Source organism: Pelophylax lessonae, assembly GCF_965119305.1.
Source record: "Pelophylax lessonae genome assembly, chromosome: 4".
Classification (NCBI taxonomy): domain Eukaryota; kingdom Metazoa; phylum Chordata; class Amphibia; order Anura; family Ranidae; genus Pelophylax; species Pelophylax lessonae.
In genome coordinates this window covers 575,005,045-575,029,402 of record NC_138771.1, presented here as the reverse complement: position 1 = coordinate 575,029,402, position 24,358 = coordinate 575,005,045, and the positions used below count along the sequence as shown (strand labels likewise).

Sequence of the window (24,358 nt, the reverse complement as noted above, 5' to 3'; positions counted from 1 at the left end):
ATTTTTAGGTTTATATACACTTTAAGAGCCCATTCACACTAGCGCGACCTCTAAGTCGCCTCATAAAGGGGCGACTTCTAGCGCGACTTGTGAATTTTTTTACGCGACTTGTATGATAGACAACTTTGTATTTGGCCAATCAGAATATGAAAAAAGTGTCCCTGTGAAGTTTCATCTCTGTAGCATGTCCAGAACCAGAAACAGAAAAAAAAAAAAAGGATTTTTTCTTATAATTTTAATTAGAACAGGAATATGGCTCCTCTCAACCTGGCCGTTTTTTTTCTTGCAGGCATTTATCGGGCATTTTTTTGGCATCTCTGGAGGCCGGCATGACTTTTTTGACTTTAGTGTCTGTGGTGTAAAAGTGTACCTGTGTGAAGTTTCAGCTCTGTAGCATGTCCAGAACCCACACTGCTGTATTAATGAAAAATGCTAATTTTTCTTATAATTATTAATACAGCAGTGTGGGTTCTGGACATGCTACAGAGCTGAAACTTCACAGGTACACTTTTTTGACACCCCAGACACTAAATCCAAAAAAGTCATGCCTGCCTCCAGAGACGCCAAAAAAATGCCCAATAAATGCCTGCAAGAAAAAAATACCAGGTGGAGAGGAGCCGTATTCCTGTTCTAATAAAAATTATAAGAAAAAATGCTTTTTTTTTTTTTTTTTTTTTTTTTTCTTGTTCAGGACCATTTTTATGGAAAGTCGGATCACAAGTCCTGTCAATTAAGATAAGGAGGCGACTCCCATTGAAGTATATGGGACAAGTCGGATCACAGGTCGCCTCAAAGTAGTACAGGACCCTTTTCTGAAGTCGGAGCAACTTCAGTAGTGCCAATTAAGACGGCACTGATTGATTAACATTGCTTTTGTTATGTCAAGCGACACAAGTCGCCTCATAAGTCGCGCTAGTGTGAATGGGCTCTAAGGGTCAATTTGTGTTTTTTGCCCTTATTTTTCCCTGTGAATACATAGTAAACACATATTTGAAGCTCTGTGTAAGTCAGCCCTAAAAATGTTTGTGTCATGTACTACCATGCCAGGTCAATTTACCAACTCTGATGTGTTATTCTTTCTGATGCGTGAATCTCCCTTAATCTGCACTCAATTTCAAAAATGGTGCAGCTCCAAAAATAAACCCAAAAACCACTGCTGCAATTAAGAAATCCTAAACCAATCGACTGGAACTTATTGCTGTGCAAGGAAACGAATAAATGTGCTACAGAAGTAGATTAAAAAAAAATAATAATAATTTTCATAAATCTGTAACACAGGATTATAAAATGCTGTTTTTATTAAAATAAATAACATGTGAAAATTCATATAGGAATTATATATTCGTGAAACAAACTCCAATCGCTCATATGTTCTCATGTAATTACCTTGCGCAATAATTTTTAAATATTCTTATTAATAAGTTCAGAAGATCCGCTTGTATTTCCAACTTGCTCTGTTGTGATATGTTCAGTTGCTGTATGTATGTTGCTCCAAAAAAAAAAAAAAAAAAAAAAATTAAAGGAACACTTTAAAAACCCATCAGATCTCAGTGGGGGAAAATATAATGCCGGATATCTAACTGATACAGACTGGGTAATGTGTTGGGAACAAGAGGATGCCACATGGTTTGTTTGATGGAAATGAAAATGATCAACCCACAGAGGGCTGAATTAAAGACACCCTGAAAATCAAAGTGAAAAAAATGATGCAGCAGGCTAGTTAATTTTACTGAAATTTCATTGCAGCAACTCAAAATACTACTCAGTAGTTTGTATGGCCCCCACGTGATTGTATGCTTGCCTGACATTGTCAAGGCATGCTCCTGAAGAGAGGACAGATGGAGTCCTGGAGTATTTCCTCCCAAATCCAGACCAGGGAATCACTGAGCTCCTAAACAGACTGAGGTGCAACCTGGCAGCGTTGGATGGACCAAAACAAAATGTCTCAGATGTTATACTGGATTTAGGTCAGGCGAGCGTGAGGGCCATTCAATAGTATCAATTCCTTTTATCCTCCAGGAACTGGCTGCATACTCTCACCACATGAGGCCGGGCATTGTCGTACACCCGGAGGAACCCAGGACCCACTGCACCAGTGTAGGGTCTGACAATGGGTCCAAGGATTTCATCCCGATACCGAATGGCAATAAGGGTGTCATTGTCTAGCCTGTAGAGGTCTATGCGTCCCTCTATGGCTATGCCTCCCTAGACTATCAATGACCCACCACCAAACTGGTCATGCTGAACAATGTTACAGGCAGCATAACATTCTCCGCAGCTTCTCCAGACCCTTTCATGTCTGTCACATGTGCTCAGGATGAACCTGCTTTCATCAGTGGCAGACCTACCAATTCTGGTGTTCAATGGCAAATGCCAATCAAGCTCCACGGTCCTGGGCAGTGAGCAACAGGGCCCAGTAGAGGATGTCAAGCCCTCAGGCCACCCTCCATGAAGTCTGTTTGATTGTTTAGACCGATACATTCACACCAGTGGCCTGCTGGATGTAATTTTGTAGGGCTCTGGCGGTGCTCATCCTGTTCCTCCTTGCACAAAGGAGCACTTACCAGTCTTGATGGGTTAAGGTCCTTCTATGGGCCTGGCCTGGCCTGTCCAGCTCTCCTAGAGGAACTGTCTGTCTCCTGGAATTTCCTCCAGGCTCTTTAGCCTGTGCTGGGAGACACAGCAAACCTTCTTGCAATGGCATTTGTTGATGTACCATCCTGGAGGAGTCTGACTGCCTGTGCAACCTCTATAGGGTCCAGGTATTGCCTATGCTACCAGTAGTGACACTGACCCTAGCCAAATGCAATACTAGTTAAAAAAATAAAAAATAAAAAAAATGAGTAAGGGGAGGTGAGTCGGTGGCCTCCACCTGTAAAACCATCTTTTTTTTTTTTTTTGCCAATTTAGTGCACCTGTTTAATTTTTATTAACACCAAAGCAGCTAAAACTGATTAACAACCGCCTCTGCCACTTAAGTGACCAGATCCATATCTTAAATCTCTGAGTATAGAATCAAGTCAAACTCCTGATTAAAAGTTCCTGTAATTTTTGTTGAGGTGTATGTATCTATATTAATAAAACCCCAGTGTCTCTGCGTCCGCTGATTCAAGATTTCCTGTGTCCGTGGAAGTGCGCTACTGCGCATGTGCCACAGGACAGCCGTTGGGACTGAGGGCGGGGGGCGGGCACTGAGATGTGTAGGCTAGGGGGAGCTCCTCGGTGTCGGAGGCCGGGTGTTGGGGGTCACCCCCGATAATGGTGCGGTGTGAGGGCCGTTTGTACTGCCGAGTTTCAGTAGCCACCGTTCGGAATTAGTATGTGCTGGGGAGGCGGGAGGCGGAGTTCCGATCAGTGGCCTTAGATTTTTAAAGATGGCGCCAACATGTCACTGCGCATGTGCCGCTGCTCGGTAAAAGCCGTACACATTTTCGGGAATAGTCGAACGTTTTCGAGCTTACCCGAGCGGCGGCGCATACGCAATGACGTTTTGGCGCCGGGTGGCGCCATTTTTAAAATCTAAGCCACTAATCGGAACTCCGCCTCCCCAGCACATACTAATACCGAACGGTGGCTACTGAAACTCGGCAGTACAACGGCCCTCACACCGCACCATTATCGGGGGTGACCTCCGACACCGAGGAGCTCCCCCTAGCCTACACAGGTCAGTGCCCGCGCTCAGTCCGAGGAGCTCCTCCATCCTCCCCCCCCCCCCCCCCCCATCCTCCCCAGCACATGTCAGGAACAGGTAAGTGAGACTCCTCCACTGCCTGCCATTATGCGGGGCTGCAGGCATACTACAAGAGATGCAGCGCTGCAGGCATGGTACTCCTGCACCATGCGCGCAGCCCCGCATTGCCCGTGCACCATGCGCGCAGCCCCGCATTGCCCGTGCACCATGCGCGCAGGCATTGCAAACTTATATTCTGAGGTTTGAATTACATTATTTTAATATAGTCAGTCGTGAACTAAAGTGGGCCGGTCTAAGGCATGAAACTCCAGGGCTAAAAATGAGTCGCACTCCGGCCCTGCCGGAGAGTCTACACTCACCCGCATGCTGGAGCCGGGCAGGAGCACCCCGTCATGGGTCAGGAGAAGAGGCAGGCGCGGGGGGATCTGGATAGAGCTGCTAGAGGAACTTCCCTGAAGAGCACCATTATCGGGGTAACCCCAACACCCGGGACCCGGCCTCCGACACAGAGGAGCTCCCCATCCTACACAGGTCAGTGTGACTTACTTCTGGGGTCCCTAACATGGTGCCTGCCCCCAGTCCCAACGGCTGTCCGTGGGGCACATGCGCAGTAGCACCATCCAACAGACACAGGGACGGACGCAGAGACACTTGCATATTAATACTATAGAATAGATATCCTACATACACCCCCAGTCGGGCAGCCGGCCAAAACTCTGGATGAGCTCCATATCTCAAGGTCTAGCAGGGGAGACAACTACCAGGCAGCCTTGGGTCCCTCACCTTTCGCAAGAAGCTTCAGAACATCAGAGGAGCAGCATGGCCTCGGGTTCCCTCCACAGGTGTTGGAGTTCCGCTCCCCCCTCTCTCCAGTGCACGGCAAGGGAGATGGCAGCGATTACCGAGCGGTCACTGCAGCAGAGCCGCCCGGCGGCCTCGCTGTATACAGCGTGAACCGGAAGACGCGGGGCGTAAATTCCGGCGGCGGTGTCGTCATCGCTGTGCGCCGGAGGTCACGGTTCCGGCCTCCTGGCGCAGAGAGGAGGGGGAGGGCCGGAGCCGGTGTTAAAGGGCGAACAGCAGGGGCTGAAGATGCCTGCATGGGAGCGCGATCCAACGGAAGGATGGAGGCTCCACACACCGCAGGGGAGACGAGCATTGGCTCATCACAGGTAGGCTGGCAGTTGCCAGAGCCCTTTTCCTGTGTATTTCAAGCAGCATAGCTGATTGGTTGGAGGGGGGCGAAGCACTGAAGAGTCCTTAGGGACTTTTCAGTGAGGCAGGGAGGCACAGGAAAGTTTTCATTTTAAAAGAAGGGGGGGGGGGGGGGGAAACATTTTTTGTCTTTTTTCATGTTAAGTCAAGTTGTTTGCCTATGTACCCCTTTCTTAGAAGGAGCCCTCAAGAGCAACTTCTAAGACTGAAAAGAAAAAGTGCCCCTCCTGCGCCACCAGGCTTTCCTCTAATTACTCCAAAGCCCAGCATGCATCTCGGCAGTATTAAAAGCCGAGGAAGATTCGCCTTTTTCAAAATTTCTTTCCTCATTTAAAGACTAAGTACAATCTACTTTTTCATCTTTTAGGAAACTAATTGCGGAGGTACAGCTACCCAAGACCACTACTCCGCCAGACCCACCCTCTTCACCTACCCCCTTAGCTTCATGTTCAGGGGAACAAACGGGAAGCAAGGAAGACGCCCCTAGGGTTACGGACCCAGACTCCTCCCAGTCAGATGGTCAGGAAGAGGGACAGGGAGAAGCCGTTAGATCTACCAGATATAGGCTCTCCATAGAGGAAGTGGATGACCTACTCGGGGCAATTTACGACACTTTGGAAATAAAGGAAGAGGAGGCCCCCTTATCTAGACACGATAAGATGTACCAGGGGCTGAACAATAAGAAGGCCAAGGTATTCCCAGTACATCAAATCGTGTCAGATTTGGTACTGAAGGAATGGTCAGAACCTGAAAAGAAACCATTCTTTTCAGGTTCCTTAAAGAGAAGATTTCCCTTTGACGAGGACCCTGAGTCAGTTTGGAACCAGTCACCAAAGCTAGATGCCCCCCTGGCTAAGTTTCCAAACATTCTGACTTAGCCTTTGAAGATATGGGACACCTAGGGGATCCCATGGATAAAAGAGGTGACGTTATCTTAAAGCACTCATGGGACACTGCTATGGCCAATTTAAGGCCAGCATTAGCCACAACTTGCGTAGCAAGAAACTTTGAATTCTGGCTATAGCAGCTGCAGGAACACTTGATGGCAGGTACCTCTAGGGAGGAACTACTAAAATCCTTCCCTATGTTCTTTAAGGCAGTAGGCTTTATCTCTGATGCTTCAGCAGAAGCAGTAAGCTGTCAGCCAGATCAGCGGCACTTTCTGTCTCAGCCAGAAGAGCACTATGGCTCAAGATCTGGTCTGGAGACACAGCCTCAAAACTACGTTTATGCAGCGTCCCTTTTTCGGGAAAATTCCTTTTTGGTCCACAATTGGATGAAGCCCTCGAACGGATGGCAGATAGGAAGAAAACCTTCCCATTCAAGGAGAGGTCCTTTCAGAGAAACTTTTCGTCCCTATAGGGGACAAGCCAGGGAGAACCGAGGTAAACCAGATAGGGGAAGACCGAAAAAGCGCTGGACAGGCCAGAAAGGGAAATCAAGGGCAAACGTGCTCTTTAACCCTCCTGGCCAAAAGCCCAAAACTCAGTGATGCTGGGTGCCAGGTGGGAGGGAGGTTGGAGAAATTCCTCCCCCGATGGCAGAAGCTAACCTCCAACAAGTTCGTCAGGGGAATCATCGAGAAGGGTTACGCCTTGGAATTCAGCAAGAAACCCCCCCCCTCGAGAATGACGATTACCAAGCTACCCAGAGACCCGGCGAAGGCACAGGCCCTGCCACTACTTATAGGGGAAATGATAGACCAGAAGGTCCTTATTCCTGTACCAAAGCAAGAGGAGGGGAAAGGTTTATACTCGCATGTATTCCTAGTGCAGAAGCCCTCAGGAAAATTCCGGTTAATATTGAACCTAAAGCCTCTAAACAGCACCATAAGGTACAAGAAGTTCCGCATGGAGTCAATTTACTCTGTAAGGAATTTGCTTCAAGATTGTTTTATGGCAACAATGGATCTAAAGGATGCCTATCTCCACATCCCCATAAGGGAGGGATCCCAAAAGCATCTGCGCATAGCAATACAAATTGGGCAAAAGATCCACCATTTTCAAAGTATAGCTCTTCCGTTTGGACTCTCTTCGACCCCAAGGATTTTTTCAAAGATCCTAGCAGAGGCTCTGGCTCCCCTAAGACCCAGGGCCATAACCATAATGCCTCATCTAGACGACCTACTGTTCATGGCTCCTACCAAGAAGAAACTGATCGAGGATCTAGTAGTGGCTCAAGGAATGGCTTGCCCATCTAGGTTGGATAGTCAATGTCGAGAAGTCAAACCTCATACCCTAACAGGAGATATTGTTCCTGGGATATATCATCCGCTCCAGAGAACAAGTGATGATGCTTCCAGAGGAGAAGATCAGACGCATAGACCAAAGGACAGCAGAAATGCAAACCAACCTTCCAAACTCGCTAAGAGAAATTATGTCGATTCTAGGACTCGTGACCGCTTCCATCCCGGCAGTAAAGTGGGCCAGATTCCATCAGAGACCACTTCAGTCTTTTCTCCTACAGAACCTCGGGAAGAGAGACCTAGAAGACAGGGTTCTTCTCCCAGCAAGGGTAAAACAAGAGCTATGGTGTTGGAGAAACCGGAACAACCTAAACAAGGGACTGTCATGGACAGTTCAGATTTCACACATCCTAACAACGGATGCCAGCAGCTGGGGATGGGGAGCCCATTTAGGGAGTCACTGGACACAGGGAGTCTGGTCTTGTTCAGAGAGACACAATTCGTCCAACTTCAAGGAATTGAAGGCCGTGGCCAGAGGAATCGCAACCTTCCAGGAGCAACTCGAGGGCCAGCACGTACAAGTGAGGTCAGACAATATATTCATGTCCTTAGTCTGCCTTTCTTCAGCAAACTGTTTGCAGGCTTTTTTGTGCATCTTTAGAAGATGCTTCCATCTGGGACGACAGCCATACAGACCAATTTGATGCAGTGTGCGGCGTATGGTCTGAGCACTGACAGGCTGATTTCCCCCCCACCTCTTCAACAACGCTGGCAGCACTTATACGTCTATTTCCCAAAGACAACCTCTGGATATGACGCTGAGCACGTGCACTCAACTTCTTTGGTCGACCATGGCGAGGCCTGTTCTTAGTGAAACCTGTCCGGTTAAACAGCTTTATGGTCTTGGCCACTGTGCTGCAGCTCAGTTTCAGGGTCTTGGCAATCTTTTATATCCTAGGCCATCTTTATGTAGAGCAATAATTCTTTTTTTCAGAGTTCTTTGCCATGAGGTTCCATGTTAAACTTCCAGTGACCAGTATGAGAGAGTGAGAGCGATAACACAAAATTTAACACACCTGAGACCTTGTAACACTAACGAATCACATGACAACGGGGAGGTAAAATGGCTAATTGGGTCCAATTTGGACATTTTTCACTTAGGGGTTGCCAGTGGTTTAGACATTAATGGCTGTGTGTTGAGTTATTTTGAGGGGGCAGCAAATTTACACTGTTATACAAGCTGTGCACTCACTACTTTACATTGTAGCAAAGTGTCATTTCTTCAGTGTTGTCACATGAAAAGATATAATATATTTACAAAAATGTGAGGGGTGTACTCACTTTTGTAAGATGCTGTGTGGGTGTATGTAGGTATAATAAATATTTCTCTCCCAGTCTTCGTCCATAGGGTTTAACCCCTTAGTTCAAACAGAACACGAATATGCGGCCTCTGCTGTAAGCTTGATGCATCATCCCGGTACTGTTTAGTGCCAACAGTCAGCTTTCTTGTAATGACAACCGATGCGGCTGAGCAGCCGCTTGGCTGTCATTACAAGGAGTGGGAGGTGCCCTTCCACGGCTCGCCTGGGTCTCCTGGTGCCACCAGCACGTTCGCCTGCTGGTTGGAGTCCCGAACAAAGCTGAATTTGGCTCTGGTCGGGTCTCCGATGAAATAACCAAGAAGCGATGTCATGACATCGCTTCCTGGTACTGGAGCCTTAAAGGCGTCGGATTTAAAAAAAAAAAAAAAAAATGAAAGCCAAACTTGGTGTTTTTGAATGCTTTAAGTGCAGACCCCCCAGATCCCTCCATAAAGATAAAGAGTACCTGTCACTGCCTATTTCTGTCATAAGGGATGTTTAAATTCCTTGTGACAGCAATAAAAGTGATAAATGGGTTTTTATTGTTTTGTTGTTTTTTTTTTTTTTTTTTTTTTTTTTTTTTTTTTTTGGTGGGGGGGGGGATTAGGCTAACTTTTTGATAATTCATGAAAGTGTATTCTTTCCCAAAAAAATTGCATTTGAAAGACTGCTGCTCAAATACCGTGTGACATAAAATATTGCAACAATCGCCATTTTGTTCTCTGGGATCTCTGCAAAAAAAATATAGATATGTTTAGCGGATACTAAGTAGTTGTTTATTGGGGGGGACTGAATTTAACTTGTAAGCAACAAATTTCAGAAAAGGCGTAGGTGTGAAAGGGTTAATATTGAGTTAGCCCACCCTTTGTAGCTATAACAGCTTCAACTCTTCTGTGAAGGCTGTCCACAAGGTTTAGGAGTGTCTATGGGAATATTTGACCATTCTTCCAGAAGAGGCAGAGAACGCACCCTGTGATCCACACTGCAACTCCCCATATCTGTTTGCCTCTCTATTAAACAATTTGCATTACACATAAAACTCCTCCAGATTGTCGGCTCTTTCAGGACACTATACCAGTTCTCATACCCATCGGTTGTCATTACAAGAAAGCTGACTGTTGGCACTAAACAGTACCGGGATGATGCATCAAGCTTACAGCAGAGGCCGCATATTCGTGTTCTGTTTGAACTAAGGGGTTAAACCCTATGGACGAAGACTGGGAGAGAAATATTTATTATACCTACATACAGAAAAAGCAGCCCAGTAGTGTAATTCTGTATTAAATTTAGAATTTTCTTAAAAGCAAATGCTACTCACAAAACGGCTGAGAATCGCATAAAAAAAACAAGCTGCCCAGTCTCTCCATACATCACATCCTGCTGCATGTATTGCTGTCTGGAGTTTTCTGAGAGGTATGGCAGTCTGTGACATGGCCACTGCTAGGCCTACTGTCACGCACGTGTGTAAAGTAGAGATAGAGAGCGAGGGAGATCTAAAATAATTCAAGAACTGATACAAGTCTATGGGCTGTAACTTTGGGAGCATTATTGGTCCTCTTGTTAGAAAAGGCAGCATGGATAATAGAGAGGTGGGAATACTACAAGAAGACGTTCCATCTGTCATGCAAAGTGAATCGTTTCTTTGTTTCTTCCTTTCTACTTTGTTTCAGCTAATGTGTTGCTGTTCATTTTATACTTGCTATTCCATTGCCTGTAGTAATGTTTGCCACAAGGTGGCAGCAATACGTAAAGTATCTGTCTGTACTATTCAGAGATTATTATAAATGCTGTATAGGGAATACTGAACAGTAGAGTTAGTTTTTTAATGTCCTGTTTACTGTAGCAGAACTAGCATGCTACCTTATCAGCATAGAATAGTAAACCCCCCCCCCCCCCCCTTTTTTTTTTTTTTTTTTTTTTTTTTTTTTTCTCTTTTCTCCCCCCGGTTTTGACTAGTAGTAAAGCACAATTGGTGATTAACACAAGATGAAGTGGATAGTTGCACATTTATTTGCATGCTCACTGAAAATACATGGTGAATTTTGTGACAGTTGGCGCAGCTGTGCATGACAACCAAACTGCTTTCATTTTCAAATCTTAAAGTGAGAGAAAACTATAACTATTCTTAATTTTCCCTTCCTCCTATCTAAAATGTATTTAAAAAAAAAGTATACTTCCATGTTTCAATCTGCTATGGTCCATTCACGTCATCTTGCAGCTCTCTGTAAGGGACCCCTTGACAGTGGCTGGGAGTTTCAGGAGTCGGGACATTGCCCATAGGCCCCCAAGGCCTATGCACTGTCTGCGCTCCCTCCTGTTCCCTGCAGGAGCCGATTACAAACCCAGAAGGAGACAGAGCTGTAGGATCACGTGGCAAGAATAAATGTAGGTAAGTACATAGATCTCCTCCACCCCTCCCCCTCGTATTTTTATAAAAATAAAAAAAGGGCTAGGTAGGAGTAGAGAAGAATCTTTTTTGAGACTAGTTATAGTTGGGCTTTTCTTCCACTTGTACCTAAACAAGCTTAAAATAGAAACTGACTATTTCCCATTAACAGCTGCTCAAGTTTTGATACGTTTCTCCCATGGCTTCCATTTTTAGGTTTATATGTCTTTTAATATTTGTTTGGGGTGTTGGCAGCTTTATGACAATAGTGCACTTTATTTACCCTGTGAGCTCAAAGATGTCCTTCTTCTTTAAGTGTACCTTGCTCAACAGAAATCAGTGGCATTCAAATGTGTATAGGGAAATGCTTGTTATAGCTGAAAGTTAAACATTTGTCATGCAAACAACCTTTTGATTTATATAGGCAAAGTGGTCAGTTTTTGTATGTTTATACAGTACAATAGCCCTTTTTGTTCCTTGACTGATTTACATACCAATCTTCCTTCCAGTAACTTGTTGTTTCAACTACTGTTGGTGGGGATGTATGGAGATGGATGGAGAGTGAGGTATTATAAAATATATATTGCACACGATTATGCTTTTCTGTTTTACAGTACATATGGGGAGGGGCACTCAAACTTTGTTACTCCGTTTTTTGACTTCCAATCAGATGGCACAGGGGGGATCATGGTGCAACCTGTATTAAAAACATCTCATGTATTAAAAGGTTAAAATGCACTAAAAAATATAGGTCATCAGGGAGGTGGCAACTCGAGCACAGGCCAAGCAGGATCTCTGTTGAAAAGCAAAGTGTTCCTGGCTAGGAGGCAAGCAGGGACTCCTGTAACAGATTGCTTTGTATTATGTGAACTTATTCACAAAATACAAAGACTTCTGTGAATGGGCAGCAGAGGAGGGGGTGGGCAGAACTGCTGTATATGAGAAGACAGCATCCTCCTCTCAGAGCCCCGGAGTGTAGTAATGGCTATCTTCCTGGAGCTCCATATATCGGCTGTAAATAAGAGCATTCCAAAAGGTGGTATGCACCACATTAGATGTAACTCATGGTATGCCAACAATTTTTACAAAGTGGCTGAGTTCCTGAGGTTCAGCTTTATATATTAAAAAAAATAAAATAAAATTTCGCAGGTCATCCTCCAGGATGGTCACATGAGAGAGGCTCCTCCTGCAGGAAACACAAGCACAGATTGGTTTAAAAAGAGCTGGCTGCCTCCTCAGTTGTGTTTTCTGTCCTGCAAGCATGAACATGGAAGATAACACCCACCCCCAGTTTATATTTTTTTACTTTTGTCCACAGCAGGCATCCCTGGACACCTCCTCCCTCTGCCTGTTTAACTGGTGGGGAAGCCTTTTTCAGGCACCTTGGATCTGGGGAAGGGACGGAGGAAATCTTAAGGAGAGCTCAGCTAAACTCTCCCCATGGGTCGCTGGCTCCCTCTGCTGCTGCTCATTCTCCTCCTACCCCTATACCATGCGGTGTAGTAGTGGGGGTAGGGGGGTGCGTTTGGCCCCTCCTTTCCACTCACCCCTGCTTCAGCCTTTGGGGGGGGGGGGGTGAAGAGCCCAAGGTTACTCGCCAGCCAGGAGTCCCTGTATCTGAGCTGTCTGCTTACCATCCTGTATTGGCTTGCATGAGAATCTCCAGGACTGGGTATACTCATGCAGCATGCTGCTCCCCGTACGAGTGTTGAAGCAGAAGTGACGTTTCCATGATGGCGCCGCTACTGGAAGTCTGGCAGCCATCTTGGCTAAGGGAAGCATTACAGCCGTTGTTCCAGGGTGCCCCTCCTCCCCCTTCCACTTGCCTCTTCCTGATTTATATAAACGTCCGGGTTGCAAGATGGTGGCAGATACTGTCAGAAAGGACTGGCGTGCTTCCATCCCTCCAAGCGGTCCTAATGGTGGAGGACCAAGCCACCCCCCCCTTCCTAGTAACCCTGGACCTGAAGGACGCTTGCCTCCATATCCCGATCCATCCCAGCCATCAGACATTTTTTAGATTTGCTATCTTGGAGAAAAGGCAAATCTGCCAGTACCAGGCTCTCCATTTTGGGTTGTCACTAGCTCCCCCGCATATTCACCAAAATCATGGCAGAAGTCATGCAGGAGCTCAGATTGAAAGGAGTACAGATAGTGCTGACGACTGCAATCAGGGCAACAAGTAGGCACAAAATATTCCTCGTGGTCCTCATATCCCGGCTGTTCAATGAGGCCAATTACACATGAGAGCACTACAGTGCCATCTCCTAAGCCATCGGTATGGAAAGACAACCTCCACTAGAGGAGGAGATTCCCATTCCTATATCATCAGAAAGTCCTTAGCTTGGTGGCTCAAAAAGGACTTGCTGACAAAGGGAAGGCTCTGGCTTCCGCCTGTCCAGGTCAGTCACTACATATGCAAATGCCCTCGGCTGGGTAGCCAACATAGGCCACCAGGTCAAACGGGGAGCCTGGAAGAATTTTGGGCCGGAAGTTTCTTCCAACCTAAAGGAACTCTTGGCAGTACAAGAATCGACTCGCCTTCCAGAACGACGGGCAGACACCCAGTTACTGTCGGGCAACATCACGACAGTTGCATATATCAATCACCAAGGGGGCACCAGATCAAGACCCCCTGGGGGTAGCTTACAACCTACTGTCTCGGTCAGAAGATCATCTGCTGTCCCTCTCAGCCGTCAACATCAAGGGGACAAACAATGTTCTTGCGGGTCTTCTAAGCCGCAGACCACTAGATCCAACAGAATGGGAGCTGGATCATAAAATTTTCTCAGCACTCACTCTTAGGATGGGGTTACACAGAGGTGGACCTGTTTGCCACAGTGAAGAACAAGAAGGTATCAAATTATTTCTCCCTTAAAAGAAAAGGATTAGTGATAGACTCCCTTGGGTTCCCATGGCGGTTCAACCTTGCCTAAGCATTTCCTCAGATCCAGCTCATTCCTAGGATGATCAGGAAGATTCAACTGGAGAGAAGATAGATCTGGCACCCTACTGGCCAAAAAGGCATGGTTCACGCCACAGAAGAAGACCCTTGGATACTGCTGAGTCAGAGCAATCTACTCTCCCAATCAGGAGCGTATCACCCACAAAGCCAAGCCTTGAAATTTATCAGCATGGATCCTGAACGACACATTCTGCTAAATAAGGGACTCTCAGCCAAGATGGTAGGCACCCTACTACAAAGTAGGAAGCCAATAACCAGGAAAATTTACGGCAGTGTTTTAAGAGATCTACATTAAAAATGCTGTCCAAAAACAGAAGTCTGCAGAGCATAAGTACCATTCTAGACTTCCTCCTGAAGGGTGCAGAAGCTGGGCTTGCAGCTAGTACCCTCAAGGTCCATGCGGCAGCCCTATCCGTAATCCAGGACATGCCGATCAATTTGTTAAATTACTTTTCAAATCTGAGGGAGCACCTGTCCCAGCAAGGGCCTGAAGAAAGCCCCGCTGGAATCTCTCATTGGTGCTATAGGCCCTCACCAAAGACCCTTTTGAACCACGCAGATATCCCTTAAACACCTAATTAAGGTAGCACTACTTGTTCCCATCACATTGGCTAGGTGTGTGTGATACAAGCCCTGTCTATAAAAGAACCATCCCCTCCCCCCCCACCCCCCCATGATTTTTACAGATCAGCTTGTACTCAAAACAGACCCTCTAAGTCGCATTTGCATTCTATCAGACACGAGAAGTGGTATTACCATCTTTTTGCCAAAACCCTTCTAATGGGGGAGAAGAGGCTTTCGCTTCACTGGATGTCAGGTGTGTCTTGCGTTACGTTATTTGGAGGTCACCAAACCCTTCAGGAAGTCGTCCAACCTCTTCATATTGTTCGGAGACATTTACAAGGGAAAGTCTGCATATAAAAGTTCTAAAGCCAGATGGATCAAGATAGCGATTGAAATTGCCTACTCGACCCAAATTCAGGCCAGTCATCCACATTTAAAGCCACGCTCCACTCACGCTGTAGCTACCTCATGGGTGGCAAGGGCTGGGGCATCCATCAAACAAATTTGCAGAGCAGCCACCTGGTCCAGAGACACTACAGGATTTATCTGGTCTCTGCACACAATCTGGCCTTTTGGTCGAAAGGTCCTGCAAGCGGTAGTCCCACCCTAGGTACGCATAGTTGGGGTCTCGCATGTTCTGGCTAGGGGTGCACTGATCCGACTTTTCTAGTCCCAATACCAATGCCTGGCTTTGTGTATCTGCCGATACCGATCCGGAACTATTGTTTTGTTCTAACAATTGTGCATTCAAAATCTAAAATATGTGTAATCAAACTCAAAATTAAAAATAAAATGAAGCCACAAGAAAAAAAAAAAGTTTATTGCTTGAACATATCCAACAGAAAACATGTAAAAAATATGAAATGCAAAATCCTGCAACAGGAATTTAAAATGCAACATAACGGCTGAATCTGAGAAACCTATAACCACACCGTGTGTGTGTGTGTGTGTGTGTGTGTGTGTGTGTGTGTGTATGTATATATATATATATATATATATATATATACACACACACACACACACACACACACACATTATACAGTAATAGCAATAAGGATGCTTGTAGGGTCTGTCTGTCTGAGCCCGGGAAGCATGCGGCTGCAGTACAGAGCAAAGCCTCTGCTTCCTGTGTATGGCTCCTCCATTCACAGGTGGAGTGCATCTGATATCACTCCGCCTGTGAGCTGGACCTATATAGGAAGTAGTGGCTCCGTGCAAGTGACGGCTGAGCCAGACTCGGCAGACGCCGTGGTAGGTTCTGCTGCAACGAAACCGGAACGGCCCGTGGACCTGTTAATTTTACCGATTCCCCGATCCAGCTATTTTGGCAGTATCAAGGCCGATATCCGATCCTAATATTGGTTTGGTGCACCACTAGCCCTGGCGGATGACTTGGTAAAGTCAGTTATTACTGATGACTCTTTCCAGGAATCTTCCAGAACGGTGGACTCCCACCCTTACTAATAAAATATTGGACTAGATCTATCCAGGCTTTTTGTCTTTGCTGTCCAGGTCCTCTTTTATACAACTGAGGGGCAGCCAGTGGGCGACTCTTTTAAACCGATCTCTCGTGTGTCCGTCGTGGAGAATTCCTGGAAAGGGAGTTATCAGGTACAAACTCTGACTTTTACAGCAAGCCTCTTTTTACATGGCCTTGTCCTTGCAGCTTGAGGGGGTAGAGCAAATTTACATTATTCTGTTGCATGAATCTGTGTTTTATACACCATGTAACCTGTCAGGATCTTTTTTGGTCTTCATTTGCTATGGAGAAATGTTCCTGCCACCGCTAGACAAGATTGGGACAAAGTCACTTCAAGGAACCAGTTATCGGAGAGCTAAGTAGGCTGCATTGATGGCCATGTTTGAACAAACGTGTCACTTTTTGAGATCAGCTGTAGCGAGACCACAGGGAATACTGGTGTTTAGTTTTGCCCTCTTCCTGCCTGTTGGGCACAGCTTCCAGACTTCAGTTGCTCTTTAAAGTGATACTAAAGGCTGAGGTGTGTGTGTGTGTGTTTTTTAAAGAAAGGAGAAAAGAAAAAAAAGAGAAACCTGTTCTACTTACCTGTGCAGTGGTTTTGCACAAAGCAGCTCTGATCCTCCTTTTCCGTGGGTCCCTTTGGCATTCCTGGCCCTTCCCTCTTGCTGAGTGCCCCCACAACAAGGTGCTTGCAATGGGGGCACCCAAGCAGGCTCGTTCACAAACTGTAGACCTTTTCACACACAGCCCTGGCTCAGTCTATCTCTCTATCTCGTTGTGATTGAACAGCAGTGGGAACTGATGGCTCCCCCTTCTGTCCCAGCCAATGAGGGAGAGTCAAGGCTCTCATGCACATCGCTGGAGGAAGATTGAGCTCAGGTAAGTATTTGGGGGATTCTGCTGCACATAGCTTTTCTTCATTCTATGCATGAAGGTAAGAAACCTTTTACAACCACTTTAAAGATAAGAATATAGAAACCGAAGGAATAAATCCTCACCTGCATTTCTTTTAATTAATAATCTAGACTTCTTTTGCAGATTACAATTACAGTATTATTTTAAATTATGCATATTCTGCAGCAATATACACGTTTCAGTATTGAAGCCTCTTTAGTGTTTTTTTTTTTTTTTTGTTTTTTTTTTTCCACCCATAGTATAAACATTATTGTGCACTTGTTGCTCGGGAAAGTTTTGAGCATAATTGCAAGTAATTCTTCCAGGAATAATTACAGGAGCTCATTTCGGTGTGTTTTTTTTCTTCTTAGCTAATCTTGTGCTGCACCAGACCGTAGAGCGGATACACGTTGGGAAGAAATATGGTGATATCCCCAGGGGAATATTTGTTGTGAGAGGCGAGAATGTGGTTCTCCTCGGGGAAATTGTAAGTAGGCTAATGAAATCATTTTACAGTCTAGTTTAAATGGAAATTGTTTGTTTTTAAGATGCGTGTCTAATGCAGGGTTGATCAGCCTCTAGCTTTTTAAGATTGAGAAACTGTACATCCCTGCCTGTCTTGCCAGTGAGTAAGATGGCCTCTTCTTCATATACACTGCTCAAAAAAAAAAAAATTAAAGGAACACTTCGATTCAAAAAAAAAAAGAGTATAGCATAAAGTCAAACTCCCAGGATAAATGATCTGGTCGGTTAAGTAGCAGGGGGTTGTTAATCAGTTTCAGCTGTTTTGGTCTTTGCCATTGAACCCCAGAATTGGTAGGTCTGCCAACTGACCTGCCAACTAATCAATGTCCTGGAACTCCGAGCTATCAGACTGTCTGGATCATTGGACGGATCATCTTCAGGGATGCTCAGTGCACATTCAATCAGACAAAGCCACAGCCGTGGCTTATGTCAATTACCAAGGGGGCACAAGAAGTGCTCTAATGGTTCTGGAGGTAGCCGGCTTTCTAAGGTGGGCAGAATGGTTTGTTTCAGCCCTCTCCGCCGTGCACATTCCCGGGGTGGAAAAATTGGCAGATGGATTACCTCAGTCGGCCTGGTGTTGGACCAAGGGAATGCTCCCTTCATCCAGAGATGTTTCATTAGCTGTGTCTCCGGTGGGGCACCCCCAAGGTGGATTTGTTGTCTCGGGTAAACCTAAAAGATGCAGAGGTTTGTGGCCCGGTCAAGGGATCCTTCTGCCAGACGGCACAGACGTGCTGGTGGCCCCGTGGGGGTCAGTATCCTCTGATACCCTCCTCTCAAGCTTCTGCCCAGACTCCTACACAGGATCGAGGCAGAAGGAATTCCAGTAATCTTAGTGGCTCCGGTCTGGCCTTGCTGGGCCTGGTACACCGAATTTGTACAGCTGGTCGCCGACATCCCTTGAAAGCTTCCTCTCCGGGAGGAACTGCTGTCCCAAGGACTGATCTTCCATCCTGCTTTAGACTCTGGCTTTGACGGCTTGGCTGTTGAACGCCAGGTGCTAAAAGATGTTGGTGATTCCTACGTTGTTAAAAGCTAGGAAATCTACTTCTAGGAAGATCTACCATCGTACGTGAAAGACTTGCATTGCGTGGTGCGAGTCTCTTGGGGTTCATCCTCGCTCCTTCTAGGTGGCTCGGATCCTAACCTTCCTTCAACAGGGGGTTGAACAGAAATTGGTCTCGAGTACCATCAAGGGCCACGTATCGGCCTTGGCGGCTTTTTCCAATGACCTTTTGGCCACACGCTCCCTGGTGCGTACTTTTTTTCTTCAGGGTGTCCCACTTTTGGTTCCTTCCAGTGCAGACTCGGTTACCGCCTTGGGATCTTAATTTGGTGCTTTCAGCTCTACAGAAGCTCCCCTTTGAAAATATTTGGGAGATTCCCCTGCTTACGCTGTCCCAGGTGGCCTTTTTGGTAGCGATCACATCTGCGTGCAGGGTTGTTGGAACTGGCGGTGTTATCCTGTCCACCTTATTTGGTGATTCACAAGGATAAGGTGGTACTTCATTCCTGTCCGCCATTCCTTCCTAAGATGTTCTCGGAGTTTCATTTGAATGAAGACATTGTGATCTCTTCTGTGTCCCAGGCTTAAACATCCTAAGGAAATTGTGTTGCATGCCTTAGATGTGGTCCATGCAATTGGGGTGTACCTGGCAGCTACGGAGTCTTACAGGAAGTCAGACTCTGTGCTCACAGATGGACCTCGCAAAGGGTTGTCCGCTTCCTCTGACCGTTTCCAGATGGATCAGACAGATGGTGGTTCAGGCCTATTCCATCATGGGTCAGGTTCCTCCTTTCCCATGTCATGTCCTCTTTTCGTGTCCAGGGACCTACATGCATCAAGACAATTGGAGAGCCTGGGGTGGCTCCTGAATCTGGAAAAGCCCAGTCTAGTGCCCGCACAAAAGGTCCCCTTTCTGGGCTACAAGTTAGATTCCACACTTCAGAAGGTCTTTCTTCCTTTGGAAAAGAGAAGATAGACAGTGCTATGAGCCTTTTACAGAACAGTCGGCCTATATCAGTATCAGTAAGACAAGCCCATGTCGGCACTGGGGTTGCTAACGGCCGCAATTCCAGTGGTCCAGTGGGCGGGACTTCACTTCCGTCCTCCTAAAACTGTTCATCTTGGGGGTGTGGGACAGCACTCCCTGGATTCCCTGATGCATCCATACCTGTAGGGTTAAAAAGATCCCTCTGGTGGCAAAAGGTCTCGAAACTGTCTCAGGGTCTCTCATGGGTCCCGTCAGTGTTCAGTCGTCACTTTGGACGCAAGTGGCAAAGGTTGGGGAGCACACTTGGACTCCCGACTGGTGCAAGGGTCCTGGAAGAGCGAAGATTCAAGGCAATCTTCAAACTGGAGAGAGCTGAGAGCAATCGAGCTGACTCGCAGAGCCTTCCAGACACCACTACAGGGACACAATGTGCAGGTCCGCTCAGACAATTCTGCGGCAATTTATGTCCACCGACAAGGGGGGGACAAGAAGCAAGCCTCTGTGGGCTCTGGCAAAAGGAATTCTTCAGGGGGCTGAAGCCCAGATGCTCTCCCTGTCGGCTGTTCACCTAAATGTAGAATTGAACCAATTGGCCGACTTCCTGAGAAGAAAAACCTTAAAGGTGACTGGACCCTCAATCAGGAAGTCCAGCGGTCCTGAGGAAGTTTCAGAAGGAGGGACACTAACTACCCTGTTCCTCATTGCGCCACATTGGCCCTTGAGACTGTGGTCTTCAGTCCTGAAGGGTCTGGCCGTGAAACCCATCTGAATTCTACCGGTTCGGGAGGACCTTGTTTTTCAGGGTCCAGTTTCCTGTCCCCAGGTGGAGCGCTGGAATCTCGCAGCCTGGTTTCTGAGGAAGAGTTGCTGAAAAGCAACTTTTTACAGCTGGTGCGTAGAGAGCTCTTTGGATGAAGGGAGCCCAGTGGCAGTGCTGGAATTTCTGTAAAATGGGGTAGATAAAGGTTCAGCTTTCAGCACCCTAAAGAGTCAAGTCTCTGCAATAAAAATGTCTTTTTAGCAGTATCCTTACCCAAAAACCCTTTTTTTTTTTTTTTTTTTTTTTTTTGGGCCTTTAAACAGGCAGAGACCAGTGAGCAATCCCCCCTTTTGCTATGTGGGATCCATCCATGGTTCTACAGGCTCTTAGCAGAGCGTTTTGAACCTATTATGTCTTGTGCGGTGACCTTTTTTAATCCTCCACATCAGTTTGGGTTTGCCTGATTCATTCTTTGTTCTATTTTCTGGTTCTTGTAAGGGTTCTATAGCCTTTAAGCGTTCTTTAGCCAGATGGATTAGGCTAGCCATGCCTATGTTTCAAGCGGTAAGGTGGTCCCGGTGGGTATCAGGGCACATTCCACTAGGGCTGTGGCGACTTCCCCAGGAAGGGAGAGCTGGTGCTACCCCAGAGCAGATCTGCTGGGCAGCAACCTGGTACAGTTTTTCAACCTTCACCAAGCACTACAGGCTGGACCTGTTGTCCGCTAAAGATCAGGCTTTTGGGCGCAAAGTCCTTCAAGTGGTGGTCCCACCCTAGGGTTAAGTACTCGCTTATCATCAGAGGTACATAGAACATAGGGTGCTTCTGTTGGGGAGATCAATCCTCAATGATGAAAGGGGGGTGGTCTCTGTGGTCAGACAGGGGGTGCTACACTGACACCAGGGCAGCTCTTCTGGAGAGTAGAGGCACCTCCAACTAATAAACCAAGAAAGGTAGAAGGCGCCTCAAAGTGCAGCATAGACCACCTTGATTGGCACAGGAAGATGTAAAACTTACATGATAGACGTGTTTGGCAGGCGTATGTAACAGCATTACATAACAGCTGCCCCTACTGCTGGACGGCTGAGGGAGACAGAGCCACAGGTTCCAGAATGGACTCCCGAGTGTTGCTGTTATGTGCCTGCCATACACGTCTGTCTTGCAAGTTTTACATCTTCCTGTGCCAATAAAGGTGGTCTATGCTGCACTTAGAGGTGCCTTCTCCCTTTCTTATCCTCAGAGGTGGCTGTCCTGAAAGAAGAGAGGGGGAAAAACAGCGTTACTCTTACCGGTAACGTCTTTTTTTTCCAGGAGTCTTTCAGGACAGCATCGTTACCCACCCGAAGAAGGTCTGGACATAAGACTGGAGGTTGGTATGATGTCTTTGTGTCTCCCCAGCTGGCCGGAGGTACTCCTTGGAGAAGTGAAGGGCACCGGCTGCCAGGAGGTTTAAATCTACATGGTTGAGGTGGTGTTCCCTGGAAACGGAGGAGCCAAGGTCTCTGAGGTGGCTGTCCTGGAAAAGACCTTAGTAACTCTGTTATTTGTGGGGTTTTTTTCCCCTGTGTGGTCCAATGAACCTTTTTCTTATAAAACAGCGTCACTTTTTTGGGGTCTGAGATTTGGCTTTTCCCTATTGAGAGCACCTCAGTGGCCAACAAGGGTTGCAGAAGAGAAGCCATAGCGGCCAAGTTGCTGTGGATTGCCATACTGTTGCAGATCAAATGTTGGGTGGTCCAGAATACCCATATGGGCAGCTTTGGCTAGCCAAAGAACTGGATATGCTTGTACATTGCACATATATAGTGCATATACAAACAAATGCCAAACTTGTAATTTACTATGTGTACACAGGGTACAGAAGGCAAAGAATTTAGGAACGGGGGTTTGCTTTAGCATATATGCTCCAGCATCTGAATTTATACCAGCTAAGCTGTGGTGTACCTTACTTTTAAACAAAATCTTGTTTCTTTTATTAAAATGTAAAAAATAAAGGTTCCAATGGGCAGAATCACCAGGAAATAAAAATTCTGCCGTGTTAATGTTAGCTTTGCATGTTCAGGTGTATTAGTTTATTTATTTCTTTTTTCACACAGGACCTAGAGAAAGAGAGCGACACACCATTACTTCAAGTTTCCATTGAGGAAATCTTAGAGGAGCAGCGAGTAGAGCAGCAAAGCAAGCAGGAGGCAGAGAAGGTGAAGGTGCAGGCTTTGAAGGAGCGGGGTCTGTCTATTCCCAGAGTGGACACCTTGGACGAGTACTAAGCTTCTTTATCGGACAGTTTGACACTGAATGTTTTCTTTCTTGCAATAGCAATGTCGTCGAGTACATTTTTGTTTTTGCTGCTTTGGTTTGGACTTTTCTATTGCAGCAGTGCTATACAGCAGTCATCTAAGTTTGTGAATTGAGTTAAGTTTCACACAGTGGTGATGCCAAACCAAAATCACGTGTATTAAATAATTACCACAATGGGGAGGACGCCCTGTCGATAGGCTTTTTTTTTTTTTCTTTTTTTTTTTTTAAATACATGCTTCTGTTTAATTTGTAATAGAATTATACTAAAATGACTACTTTGTTAGTTGTGCTTATTTACTTGAGTAAATCTGAAAGCATTTGCTGTCTATTGAATGGCATTGTGGGCTGAATTAAAACATTGGACACTTTTTTTCCCCTTTTGACATAAAAATTGCTGTGAACATCCTTTACAATCTTCCGCTTGTACTCCTGGGTGAGCCTGTAATGAGCACAGCAAGTGCGAAGTGTCTGAACCCGTGAACACAGTGGTCACTAGCCGATATATAGACTTTAACTGAGAGCAAAAATAGCATTTGGCAAACAAGCTGTGTTCGCTTAGAGTTTTTAGATGCAAATATGTCTGAGGGGAGCTAAAGGATAGCTCCGGTTTTGTTAAATGAAGAAGTGAAAAAAAAAAAAAGTCTGTTAAACAAGCTATTGTATATTATAAGACTCAGTTCACGCCGTGCTGGTGTGACGGAGCAACATAACGTCTGCTTAAAGGCAGTGGGATTTGTCCTGCAGCAGAATTTCTTTAGAAAAAGTATGCCCATACGTCTCTTGACAATATTCTTTAACCACTTGCTTACCTGCCACAGAAAATATACTGCCGTGGGGCAGCACATGCAGGCACAATCATGTACATGATTGCAGATCCCAGGAACTCGTACAGTGATCATGATCACAATGTCAACTGAGCTCTTATGAATTAATTCAGAACAGCTTTGTTTCTATACTGGGATTGGCCCACAGCTATCACATGGTACCTGGGCCAATCACATTACTCTAAACCATGTGATTAGCTGTAGCCAATCGCAGCTCACTAGTGATCACTGTTCCCATGAATGTAACATATTCATGACAGTTGAATGCTTTTACAAGGGGTGGGAATCCCTGATCACCCCCCTCAGCGCAGAACAGTGTTACTAAGGGACACTGAACTACTCTGACCTACTATTTTTTTTTTTTTTTTAAATTGGTATATTGTCAGCACTCTGTGTCCATGATCACCACCATATCATTCATATGATGTTGTACTGCACTAGTGACAGTGTGTGTGTGTGTTTAAATAAAAGGGGGGGGGGGGTTATTTTTTTTTTTTTTTTTTCCCGATATCTTCGTTTTCAAAAAAATTGACAAAATTACAACTTTTCAAACTGTCCACTTTCCAAAAAGGGGTAATTTGGGAGTGAATTTATAATGTCCTGGCATTTTAGTGCCTCAAGCAATGAGGCTGTCAGTACTGATCAATTTCCAAATGTATATCCCATAGTTTGTAGACTCTAAAACTTTTGCATAAACCACTTTTTTTTTTTTTTTTTTTTCTACTAAAGACATAGCAGAAAACATTCTGGCCTAACAAAATTGGTTTGTATTGGATATGTTTCATAACTGAAAGTAGAAAATATTTGGGTTTTTGTTTGGGGTTTTTCTTTTTTTTTTCCTTCCTTCAAAATGTTTGGTTTTTTTTTTTTTTTATAGCCCAAAAAAAAATGCCACCAAAAAGCTCTATTTCTGTGGGGGGGGGGGGGGAATGTATATCATTTTGGGTACATCGTTGCATGACTGCCCAAGTGCCAGTTAAAGTAGCGCAATGCTGAATAAGAAAAAAAAAAATGCCCTGGTCATTAAAGGGGGTAAAACCCTCTGGAGCTGAGGTGGTTACCTATTCTTTGGCAGATCAACTTGTTTAGTGTTGTCTTGTCAAATGACCCAATTTCTCTTAAGCTTCCATTAGTGAATGGATACTCTGACTTACAGATTTGGCCCATTCTGTATTCATGGTACCTTTCGTGATGGCAAGCAATCCTGGTCCCG

General features: G+C 45.7%; 1 protein-coding gene across 1 annotated transcript in view; it reads left to right on the top strand.

Annotated features, from left to right (window-relative positions):
- The window catches only part of LSM1 (LSM1 homolog, mRNA degradation associated), a 31,101-nt gene extending 8,556 nt beyond the window's left edge, over nucleotides 1-22,545 (top strand). Inside the window, exons 3-4 of the mRNA XM_082254139.1 lie at nucleotides 17,113-17,228; nucleotides 22,120-22,545. Of these exons, the coding sequence (XP_082110265.1) occupies nucleotides 17,113-17,228; nucleotides 22,120-22,290 (287 nt within the window). The 3' untranslated portion in view covers nucleotides 22,291-22,545. The remainder of the gene's footprint in view (nucleotides 1-17,112; nucleotides 17,229-22,119) is intronic.
- The last annotated feature ends 1,813 nt before the right edge of the window (nucleotides 22,546-24,358 follow it).